The sequence below is a fragment of the Lynx rufus genome, unplaced genomic scaffold (assembly GCF_022079265.1).
Source record: "Lynx rufus isolate CCGP_SWC_20201006 ecotype Redwood Valley unplaced genomic scaffold, mLynRuf1.p SCAF_19, whole genome shotgun sequence".
NCBI classification, from domain to species: Eukaryota; Metazoa; Chordata; class Mammalia; order Carnivora; family Felidae; genus Lynx; species Lynx rufus.
Genome location: NW_025814833.1, coordinates 3,232,989 through 3,246,026, shown reverse-complemented (window position 1 = coordinate 3,246,026; position 13,038 = coordinate 3,232,989). Strand labels below are relative to the sequence as shown.

At 35.7% G+C, this 13,038-nt stretch overlaps 1 protein-coding gene across 2 annotated transcripts in view; it reads right to left on the bottom strand.

The window, feature by feature from the left end:
- Window positions 1-13,038, bottom strand: part of RADX (RPA1 related single stranded DNA binding protein, X-linked) — an 86,669-nt gene that overhangs the window by 59,587 nt on the left and 14,044 nt on the right. For both annotated transcript variants that reach the window (XM_047082084.1, XM_047082085.1), the window contains exons 4-6: window positions 1,704-1,812; window positions 1,417-1,508; window positions 1,188-1,310 (exon numbers count right to left, since the gene is read on the bottom strand). In XM_047082084.1, the coding sequence (XP_046938040.1) occupies window positions 1,188-1,310; window positions 1,417-1,508; window positions 1,704-1,812 (324 nt within the window). The remainder of the gene's footprint in view (window positions 1-1,187; window positions 1,311-1,416; window positions 1,509-1,703; window positions 1,813-13,038) is intronic.

Genomic DNA, 13,038 nt, shown 5'->3' with positions numbered 1-13,038 from the left:
GGTCTCTAGATATCCTGATGTTCTACAATTTTTACCTTGTTGACGATTTTAAAAATTACAGGTGGTCAAAATTGGAAGATTTCCCAACGTTGGCAAACATTTCACAATCAGTATTTTATTCATATATAAAATAGTATGAATGAAAAATAGTAAAATAGTAAATAGTACTATTTTAGTACATGAAAAATATAGTACATGAAAAAATAGTACATGAAAAATAGTAAAATAGCATACGGTATCTATAATAGCTTTATGCTACAAGTTGATACAAGGAAAAATTCATTTAATTTGCTAAAAAGTATTAAATATACTTCTTTTCTTATCATAATAGATCAGAAAACTAACTTGTTGTATAAAATATATAGTAGGGCATACCTAAAATGTTTTCAAATGAATAAAATTAGTGGAAAAAATACCTAAATATCTGAATAAATGCAAGGAGGAAAGGTCAACACCAAAGTGAAACACTGACCAGCTGCTAAAATACCACCAATCTAACATTAATTTAAAACTCAGGGGCGCCTGGGTGGCTTGGTCGGTTAAGCGTCCGACTTCGGCTCAGGTCATGATCTCACGGTCCGTGAGTTCCAGCCCCGCGTCGGGCTCTGTGCTGACAGCTCAGAGCCCGGAGCCTGTTTCAGATTCTGTGTCTCCCTCTCTCTCTGACCCTCCCCCATTCATGCTCTGTCTCTCTCTGTCTCAAAAATAAATAAACGTTAAAAAAAAATTTAAAACTCAAATCATACTTACATTGTCCTTACTTAATTACACAAAATGTCAATCCCCTACCAATCAATTCTATACTAGTAAAGTCTTCGTTGTCTTTTTTGGGGTCTACTTAGTCAATTTTTCAAATGGATACAAAGGGAATTGAGTACCTATGCTTTAGTTTCACTGAATGTTAAGCTTTTATGCCTGAAATGCTAATAATGAGCATTGATAAAAGCACCTGTTTTCTGAAAAACTGGTTTCAATCCCAAATCAACTCTGAATAGAAAACCAGAAGGTGGTTAATTTCTGTAACACCAAATATAATAATATAGAAAAAATTTAAACATGCTATCACACTGCTTGAATTTGCTAACTCAGTATCATGCTCTTCTGTAAGTCAGTACACTGTAACATTTTTTTTAAGTCAATGCCCCCCACTTCCAAAAATAAAAAGATAAAAATATTGGACTGAATACTTGGGTAAATATTTTCAAAGATTTCTGGCTGAGAAGTAGAAAACAGCTCCACTATAAATGGTTGTTCTGAAGTCCCGTCAGCAATGTGAATCCAGCGATATGACCAAAAGTCTTCACGGCTTTCTATATGGATAGAATATTAGAATAAATGAAGGTAACCAATTATGCATGTATGAACACAGAACTATTCACTGAAATGCTGTCATGACTTTCAAGTTTAGAAGCTTACCTTTCTTTTTTGACCGCTGGACCCTTCCTACAAAAACTAAAATGCCAATAACATCACAGATATGATTTTCTGGCATATCATCCAATTCTGACCTAAAAAAAGGAAAATTATTAAATACTGTATCTTTAAACACTGAAAAAGCATTCTAAAATTATGACTGTGAAAATGTGTATCTATATAATCGATAGGGCATAATTTGGGGTAGATTTTGAGCAACAATAATACATTGTTTCAGTGTCTAACGTTAAAAATTAATACTTAAGGTATTTTACACAAGGCCATTTTACCTTGTGATAAAGCGGTGATTTAATTTTGGCAATCTCCATTCAGGTTTCACCTGCTTTTCTGGAATGATAATTATGTTAGTTGGAGGATCTCGGAGGTTGAGGCAGATTTCTGAAAAACAAATATATTACTTTAATATGACATTTGATACAGATAAAAATACACAAGTGTACAAATCACACAGCACAATATTAGATTGAACTCTTTGGAGCCCACCACTAACCTTCATCAAAAGCTTTCTTCGACTTACTCCTACATTAACGTATCTACTTATCTCTCCACCAAAAGTTAGCCATTCTTTAAATTTTATCATTTTTCTTTTAAAAAAAGGTTTTTATCACTTATATTTTTTGCCCAAAATACTGTTTATCTTTGTTTTTAAAATTTTTTATGCTTTTATTTTAGAAAGACAGAGTGCAAGTGGGGGAGGGGCAGAAAGAGAGGGAGACACAGAATCCCAAGCAGGCTCCAGGCTCTGAGCTGTCGGCACAGAGCCCCACACAGGGCTTGAACTCAGGGAGTATGAGATCATGACCTGGGTTGAAGTCAGATGCTTAACCAACTGAGCCACCCAGGCATCCCTGTTTCTTAACTTTATATGGATAGACTCATACCACATCCAGTGTTCTAAGGTTACACTTTTCACTCAGCATTATGGTCCTAAAATTCATCCATGTAGCTGCATGGAGTGCTTTTATTTTCTTATTCCCACTGCCGAATAATGTTCCAGGGTGTTGACATATTACAATTTTATTTACCCATTGTTGTGTTGATCAACATTTGGATTATTTCTTGTTTTTTGCTATTACAAACAGGGTCACTATGAACTTTTTGTACATGTCTCCCTGTGCACACAGGCAAAACTCTTCTAGGGTATTATACCCAGGAGGGAAACCCTGGATTGTATAATGTGAAAATGTTCCACTCTACAGGCTAATTCCTATTTTCAAGTAATTAACCTATTTATAGTTCTACCAGCAATGTGTAAGAATTCCATTGATCAACATCCTCTCCAAATTTTGCTACTGTCAAATGTATTTTTTGTCAATCCAGTGACACAAAATGACAATTTGTGGTAGTCTTATTTTGCACTTCCCTTATCATTAATCATGTTGAACATTTAATATACTTATCATTCATTCATGCATTCTCTTTTGTGAAATACCTGTTTGTGTCTTTTTCCCACTTTTCTATTGGATTGTCTTTTTCTTATTTATTTGAAGGACTTCATATATATCGAATACTAATACTTTGTTGATTATATTATTGCAAATATATTCACCCAGTCTGTGGATTGTTTTTCATTCTTTTTATGGTGTCTTTTGATGAAAAAAAGTTTCTAATTTCAATGTAGTCAGGTTTAATAATCATTCATTTACAAATACTATTTCCTGTATCTTATCCAAGAAATCCTTCCTTATCCCAAGGTCAAACACATATTTCTTACAAGTTCTTCTAAAAATTTTGGCTTTTACATTTGATATATCTGGAATTGGCTTTTTAGACGGTATGAGATAGGGATATAATGTCATGTTTTCCCCAATTTTTAATTATTCCAATACTATTTACTGAATAGTTCTTCCTTTCTTTATGATCTGTACAGCACATATACCCTATCAAAATTTTGTGTGTTTAGGGCTATTTCTCAATTGAATTGTGATTTTCTGATCATTCTGTTCATACCTATACCAATATTACATGGCCATCAATTCTTTTATATTAACTTATGATATTTGTAGGACAAGTCTTCACTCACTCTGCAGCTCTCTACTACTTTTCTTCAGAACTGTTTTGACTACTTTTGATAATTATGTGCCTTCATATAAATTTTAGAATCAGTTTGTCAGTTCCAGGAAAAAAAATCTTATGGAATAGGACTGAATCTGCAGATCAATTTGGGGGTACTTGACACACTTACAAAATTGAGACTGACTTCCTACATGGGATATTTCTCCATTTATTTAGATAATTTTTAATGTCTTTCAATGAAGTATTATAATATCTCCAAACAGGTCTTACTTATCTTCTGTTAGATTTATTTCTAGATACTTTGTAATTATTGTTGACAAAGTAAGTTATTTTTTTTTAATTGCAATTCCTAACTGTTATTGTAGTACACAAAATCAACTGACTTTGGTATACTGGTCTCATAGCTAACTTTGCCAATATCTTACTATTTTTATTTAATACTTTGTGTTATTTTGTATATTCTTTGTAGAAAATCTAATTTGTTAATAATGACAGTTTTGTGCTTTTCCTTAAAATCCTTATGATTTTAATGCATTTTATCTTCACTTTGGCTAGGGCAGCCAGTATAACAAATAAAAACAGGAATATGAGACATCCATGTTCTCCATTTGAAAAAGGAGTGTTTTTAAATTTTCCCTACTTAGAGGTGTGTTTGTTTTGTTTTTATTTTGAAAACATCCTTTATCAGGTTACGGAAAGTTCCTTCTCTTGCTATTTTCTTTTTTAAATTTATGAATTGGTGTAAAAATTTCACAAATTGTGAAATGCCTCTTGTGCCTCTATTAGGATGACCATTATCTTCTTTAATCTGTTGATGTGAGGAGTGACACTACAGATTTTCACATGTAAAATCAACTTTGCATTGCTGGAGAACGATGCAACTTAGTCACACTGAGTAATCACTTTTTACATAGAAGTGAATTCAGTTTGCTAATATTCTATTTAAAATATCTGTATATATATATTCAAGGCTGAAGCTAGCCTTTAATTTTTCTCTTTCATACTATTCTTTAGTTTTATCAAGGTCATATTGGTAGCAAAGAATGAGTTAGTATGCCTTCTTATTTTATTCTCTGGAATAGTTTTGTATTGATATATTCCATGAATTTTGGGTAGAATTTGCCTATAAAATGACGTATGCTTTGTGGAAAGATTTTAAAACTTTGATTCAATTTCTTTAATAGTTATACAGCTATCTGGGCTTTCTATCTCCTTTTATGCAGTAGGAAATATTTTCTAAGAATTTGCTGTGTAGGAAACAAAGATTAAAACAGGACAAAGACACTTAATTTTTCATCCTGCCTATTACCAGCCATGTGACTAGAAAATTCATTTAAACTTTATGAGTTTTAGTCTTTTCGCATATAAGTGAGGAACGTTTGTGTTACATATTACCTTGCACCCAGACAACAGTCTGCATTTTACAAAGCACTTTCTTTTTTTTTTTTTTTTTTTTTTTAAATTTTTTTTTTTTCAACGTTTATTTATTTTTGGGACAGAGAGAGACAGAGCATGAACGGGGGAGGGGCAGAGAGAGAGGGAGACACAGAATCGGAAACAGGCTCCAGGCTCCGAGCCATCAGCCCAGAGCCCGACGCGGGGCTCGAACTCACGGACCGCGAGATCGTGACCTGGCTGAAGTCGGACGCTTAACCGACTGCGCCACCCAGGCGCCCCTACAAAGCACTTTCATAGTCATAGTTACTTGATTATATTTAAGTTCCCTCCCAGCTACAAAATGCTAGGGTTTTTAATGAAATAAACAGCCCCTTCCCACCAAAACCCAAAATACTTATCTCAATAGGTATTATACAAAACAGTCTGAAAAACTCAAGATTTTTAGATGTTGGATTACTACTTGGTGATCAAAAAGAATGAGTGGAGGAGCCAAGATGGCGGAACAGCATGGAAGTTTTTTGTGTGTCTCGTGTCCATGAAATATAGCCAGACCAACACTAAACCATCCTACACACCTAGAAAACTGATTGGAGGATGAACACAACAATCTGCACAACCTGAACCACAGAATTCAGCAGGTACGTGGCATAGAGCGGTGAACATGGGGAGAGAGAAGCTGGCAGTGGGCAGGGAGCCATCTTTGAAGGCAGAGAGAGGACAGAGACTGGGGCGGGGGAGAATACGGGAAAAGCACCCCTTCCCAAAAGCAGCTGGAGAGAAAGTGGAAAATTGGAAACAGCCACAGGGACTAAACTAAAAAGGGAGAAAGGAGAGGGTTTAAATTCCATTAAGACTGTAAACAAGGGGAGCGCAAAGTCTGCAACTCTGCAGCTCGATACCTGGCAGTGCTCTGGTGGGAAGGGTGAATCCCCAGGAACAGAGGGGGGGTCTGAGAGGTTCTCAGGCCACATGGGGAAAAGCGGTTCCAATGCTGGAAGGGCATTTGGTAGAGACTGTTGAAGCCACCTGGTCCCAGCAGACCCCAGAAACTGACCACATTCGCTGGTGCTGGAACAAGGTCATTAAGGGTGAAGCCTGGTGCTAGATGTGTGTTGTGATTTTCCATACCCTGAAATGCTGCTGCTACACCATCTCGCAAACTTTTTCTGGGGCGGGCTGGCACCTGGCCGCAGTCTTGGGGCACCAGCAGCAGCAGGGTCCAGCAGGTGTTCCTGGGTGCAGCAAGCATTTGGCCATTGCTGGGTGAGACCCTCCCACAGAGGGGCGGAACGGGTCAAAGCCGCAGTCCTTCAGAAGTAAGGGGCCGGGGAAAACAGCCGCATCTGAGACAAAACTTGGGAGAGAGGTACTGCCTGGGGCTTGGTCACGGACAGTGAAGAAGCAGGAAGAGGATGAAAGCTGAAGACAGAGGACGAGTGTCCAATTGCTGATTGGAAAGAACGGTTCCCATACTAGAGACTGGGTAGCTGGGTGATGCCATTTTTACAGCTCCCACGCATACACACCTACCGGCACTGCAACAACCCACCCCAGTAGGCTAGCGGCGCCATCTAGTGGAGAACAGAGCCGTTACACTGAGCCCCGCCCAACTGGGCCAACCTGGCTCTTCAGGAATACAAGTATCCTCACCTACTTAGTTTATGGACTATAAAGCGCTACATAGTCTGACTTCTAGGGGAAAATGAAATCATCTCAGTCCTATTTCAATCTGTTAGCAGGTCCATCTTATCAATTTTCTTTCTTTTTCCTTTTAAACTATTGTTTTTCTTGAATACAGAAGGAGAAAAAATTCATTTTCATTTTCAATTTTTATTAAAAATATTTTTAATTTTTTTACTATATTTTTAACTTTTGTGTAAATTCTTTCAAATTCTATTTTACTCCCATCATCTCATTTTAGTCTACTTCAGTGTATTCATTTTTTCAAATTCTCAAACAATTTCTTTTTTTTCTTTTTCTTCCACCCTTTTGTTTTCTCTAATCTGTCAAACCACTTTGAACATCCAGACCAAAACACACCTAGGATCTAGCATCATTTATTAGATTTTTGTGTGTGTGTGTTTTTAAATTTTTAATTACAATATTTTTTAATTTTATTTTTTTAATTTTAATTTCTCTACCTCATTAATACCTTTTCTCCTTTAAAAATGACAAAATGAAGGAATTCACCCCAAAAGAAAGAGCACGAAGAAACGACAGCCAGGGATTTAACCAACACAGATACAAGCAAAATGTCTGAACCAGAATTTAAAATCATGATAATAAGAATACTAGCTGGAGTTGAAAACAGATTAGAATCCCTTTCTGCAGAGATAAAAGAAGTAAAAAAATAGAATGAAATTAAAAATGCTATAACTGAGCTGCAATCATGGATGGATGCAGCGGTGGCAAGGATGGATGAGGCAGAACAGAGAATCAGCGATATAGAGGACAAACTTATAGCGAATAATGAAGCAGAAAAAAAGAGGGAGATTAAGGCAAAAGAACACAATTTAAGAATTAGAGAAATCAGTGATTCATTAAAAAGGAACAACATCAGAATCATAGGGGTCCCAGAAAAGGAAGAGAGAGAATCAGAGGTAGAATGGTTATGTGAGCAAATCATAGCAGAAAACTTTCCTAACCTGGGGAAAGACACAAACATCAAAATTCAGGAAGCACAGAGGACCCACATTAGATTCAACAAAAACCGACCATCAACAAGGCATATCATAGTCAAATTCACAAAATTCTCAGGCAAGGAGAGAATCATGAAAGCAGCAAAGGAAAAAAAGTCCCTAACCTACAAGGGAAGACAGATCAGGTTTGCAGCAGACCTATCCACAGAAACTTGGCAGGCCAGAAAGGAGTGGCAGGATATATTCAATGTGCTGAATCAGAAAAATATGTAGCCAACAATTCTTTATCCAATGAGGCTGTCATTCAAAATAGAAGGAGAGAAGAAAAGATGAATATTTATATATATATATATAAATATATATTTTTATTTAAAAATCTTTATAAAATATATTTATCATATATAAAATATAATGATATATAATACGTATTATATAAAATACAATATATAAATAAATATATAAATATTTATACACACACACACACACACACACACACACACACCAAAAGCAACAAAGATTAGAAAGGACCAGAGAATACCACCAGAAACTCCAACTCCACAAACATCATAATGGCAATAAATAAATATCTTTCAGTACTCACTCTAAACATCAATGGACTCAATGCTCCAATCAAAAGACATAGGGTAACATAATGGATAAGAAAACAAGATCCATCTATATGCTGTTTACAAGAGACCCACTTTAGACCTAAAGACACCTTCAGATTGAAAATAAGGGGATGGAGAACCATCTATCATGCTAATGGTCAACCAAAGAAAGCCAGAGTAGCTATATTTGTATCAGACAGTCGGGACTTTAAAATAAAGACTGTATCAAGAGATGCAGAAGGGCATTATATCATAATCAAAGAGTCCATCCACCAAGAAGACCTAATGATTGTAAACATTTATGTGCCAAATATGGCAGCACCCAAATATATAAATCAATTAATCACAAACATAAAGAAACTCATCAATAGTAATACCATAATAGTAGGAGACTTCAACACCCCACTCACAGCAATGGACAGATCATCTAATCAAAAAATCAACAAGGAAACAATGGCTTTGAATGACACACTGGACCAGATGGACTTAACAGATATATTCAGAACATTTCATCCTAAAGCAGCAGAATACACATTCTTCTCCAGTGCACGTGGAATGTTCTCCAGAATAGACCATATACTGGGACACAAATCAGCCCTAAGTAAGTACAAAAAGATTGAGATCATATTGTGTGTATTTTCAGACCACAATGCTATGAAACTCGAAATCAACCACAAGAAAAAATTTGGAGAGGTAACAAATACTTGCAGACTGAAGAACATCCTACTAAAGAATGAATGGGCTAACCAAGCAGTTAAAGAGGAAATTAAAAAGTATATGGAAGTCAGTGAACATGATAACACCACAACCCAAAACGTCTGGGACGCAGTAAAGGCAGTCATAAGAGGAAAGTATATACCAGGCCTTCCTAAAGAAAGAAGAAAGATCTCAGATATACAACCTAACTTGACACCTTAAGGAGCTGGAAAAAGAACAACAAATAAAACCGAAAACCAGCAGAAGACAGGAAATAAAGATTAGAGCAGAAATTAATGCTATCAAAACCAAAAAAAAAAACAGTAGAACAGATCAATGAAACCAGAAGCTTGTTCTCTGAAAGAATTAACAAAATTGATAAACCACTAGCCAGTTTGATCAAAAAGAAAAAGGAAAGGACCCAAATACGTAAAATCAAGAATGAAAGAGGAGAGATCACAACCAACACAGCAGAAATAAAAACAATAAGAGAGTATTATGACCAATTATATGACAATAAAATGGGCAATCTGGAAGAAATGGACAAATTCCTAGAACATAGACACACCAAAATTGAAACAGGAAGAAATAGAAAATTTGAAAACACCCTTAACCAGTAAGGAAATCAAATTAGCAATCAAAAATCTGCCAAAAAACAAGAGTCCAGGGCCAGATGGCTTTCCAGGGGAATTCTACCAAACATTTAAGGAAGTTAACACCTATTCTCTTGAAGCTGCTCCAAAAAATAGAAATGGAAGGAAAACTTCCAAACTCATTCTATGAAGTCAGCATTACCTTGATTCTAAAACAGAGACCCCACTAAAAAGAACTACAGACAATTATAAACATTTATGCATTTCCCTGATGAACATGAATGCAAAAATCCTCAACAAGATATTAACCAACCAGATCCAACAATACATTAAAAAAATTATTCACCACGACCAAGTGGGATTTATACTTGGGATGAAGGGCTGATTCAATATCCGCAAAACAATTAACGTGATTCATCACATCAATAAAAGAAAGGACAAGAACCATATGATCCTCTCAACAGATGCAGAGAAACCATTTGACAAAATACAGCATCCTTTCTTGATAAAAACCCTCAAGAAAGTAGGGATAGAAGGAGCATACCTGGAGATCATAAAAGCCATATACGAACAAACCAATGCTAATATCATCCTCAATGGGGAAAAACTGAGAGCTTTCCCCCTAAGGTCAGGAACAAGACAGGGATGTCCACTCTCGCCACTCTTATTCAACATAGTATTGGAATTCTTAGCCTCTGCAATCAGACAACACAAAGAAATAAAAGGTATCCAAATCGGCCAGGAGGAGGTCAAACTTTTACTCTTCACAGATAACATGATACTCTATATGGAAAACCCTAAAGATTCCACCAAAAAACTGCTAGGATTTATTCATGAATTCAGCAAAGTTGCAGGATATAAAATCAACGCACAGAAATTGGTTGTATTCCTCTACACCAACAATGAAGCGACAGAAAAAGAAATCACGGAATTGATCCCATTTACCATTGCACCAAAAACCATAAAATACCAAGGAATAAATCTAACCAAAGAGGTGAAAAATCTATACACCGAAAACTATAGAAAGCTTACGAAAGAAATTGAAGAAGACACAAAAAAATGGAAAAAAGATTCCATGCTCCTGGATAGGAAGAACAAATATTGTTAAAATGTCGATACTACCCAAAGCAATCTATATATTCAATGCAATCCCTATCAAAATAACACCAGCATTCTTCACAGAGCTAGAACAAATAATCCTAAAATTTGTATGGAACCAGAAAAGACCCCGAATAGCCAAAGCAATCTTGAAAAAGAAAACCAAAGCAGGAGGCATCACAATCCCAGACTTCAAGCTATACTACAAAGCTGTAATCATCAAGACAGTATGGTACTGGCACAAGAACAGACACTCAGATCAATGGAATAGAATAGAGAACCCAGAAATGGACCCACAAACGTATGGCCAACTAATCTTTGAAAAAGCAGGAAAGAATATCCACTGGAATAAAGACAGTCTCTTCAGCAAGTGGTGCTGGCAAAACTAGACAGTGACATGCAGAAGAATGAACCTGGACCACTTTCTTACACAATACACAAAAATAAACTCAAAATGGATGAAAGACCTAAATGTAAGACAGGAAGCCATCAGAATCCTCGAGAAGTAAGCAGGCAAAAACCTCTTTGATCTTGGCCACAGCAACTTCTTACTCAACATGTCACCAGAGGCAAGGGAAACAAAAGCAAAAATGAACTACTGGGACCTCATCAAAATAAAAAGCTTCTGCACAGTGAAGGAAACAATCAGCAAAACTAAAAGGCAACCTAAAGAATGGGAGAAGAAATTGGCCAATGACTTATCAGAGAAAGGGTTAGTATCCAAAATCTATGAAGAACTTATCAAACTCAACACCCAAAAAACAAATAATCCAGTGAAGAAATGGGCAAAAGACATGAATAGACACTTCTCCAAAGAAAACATCCAGATAACCAACCGACACATGAAAAAATGCTCAACATCACTGATCATCAGGTAAATACAAATCAAAACCACAATGAGATACCACCTTACACCTGTCAGAATGGCTAATATTAACAACTCAGGCAACAACAGATGTTGACGAGGAGAAAGAGGATCTCTTCTGCATTGCTGGAGGGAATGTAAGCTGGTGTAGCCACTCTGGAAAACAGTATGGAGGTTCCTCAAAAAAACTAAAAATAGAACTACTCTACAATCCAGCAATTGCACTACTAGGCATTTATCCACGGGATACAGGTGTGCTATTTTGAAGGGACACATGCACCCCCATGTTTATAGCAGCACTATAAACAATAGCCAAAGTATGGAAAGAGCCCAAGTGTCCACTGATGGATAAATGGATAAAGAAGATGTGGTATATATATACAATGGAGTATTACTTGGCAATCAAAAAGAATGAAATCTTGCCATTTGCAACTACGTGAATGGAACTGGTGGGTATTATGCTAAGTGAAATTAGTCAAAGAAAGACAAAAATCATATGACTTCACTCATATGAGAACTTTAAGAGACAAAACAGATGAACATAAGGGAAGGGAAACAAAAATAATATAAAAACAGGGAGGGGGATAAAACAGAAGAGACTCATTAATATGGAGAACTGAGGGTTACAGGAGGGATTGTGGGAGGGGGGATGGGCTAAATGGGAAGGGGGCACTAAGGAATCTACTCCTGAAATCATTGTTGCAGTATATGCTAACTAATTTGGATGTAAATTTAAAAAAATGAAAAATAAAACAAGTTAAAAATAAAAAACTAATTAATTAATTAATTAATACATTCTATAGGACTTTATCTAAATAAAATTACCTCATTTCTAAGGTGTCGTCTACTGGGTAAAACATTATTCATTTTTAAAATCAACTTTATCCACATAATTTACCTGTCATTCTAAGTGTTTAGTTTTATAAGTTTTGACAAATGAGTGTACCCATGTAACCACCCTGGATTATCAGTTTTCATAAAAGAGCCTACTGGGAGTTTGTTTTGGACAGCATTGTATGTATAAATAAATTTCAAGATAATTGTACACCTTAATAATAGTGAGTCTCCCAGTCCAGGAATATGATTAACTTTCTCCCAATATGTGTTTTCTTAATTTTTCTTAATAATGTCTCATAATTTTCAGAGTGTAAACCTTATATAAGTTTGTTATATTTATCAATTAGTTTATTTTGTTATTTTTGACGCTGTGATAGATTGTAGTTTTAAAAGATATATTTTCTAATTGTTGTGATTAAATAGAAATACATATTGAGTTTCACTGTAAAAAAAAAAAGAATGAAATCTTGCCATTTGCAACAACGTGGATGTAACTAGAGTGTATTATGCTAAGAGAAATAAGACAAAAAAAACAAACAAATGATTTCACTCATATGTGGAATTTAAGAAACACAGCAGATGAACATAGTGGAAAGGAAAGAAAAATAAGTTAAAAACAGAGAGCAAGGCAAACCATAAGAGACTCTTAAATAAAGAGAACAAACTGAGGGTTGCTGGAGGGGAGGTCGGGGGGGGGATGGGCTAAATGAGTGATGGGCATTAAGGAGGGCACTTGTTGGGATGAGCACTGGGTGTTACATGGAAGTGATAAATCACTGGGTTCTACTCCTGAAACCAATACTACACTGTATGTTTACTAACTTGAATTTCAATAAGTAAATTTTAAAAAATAA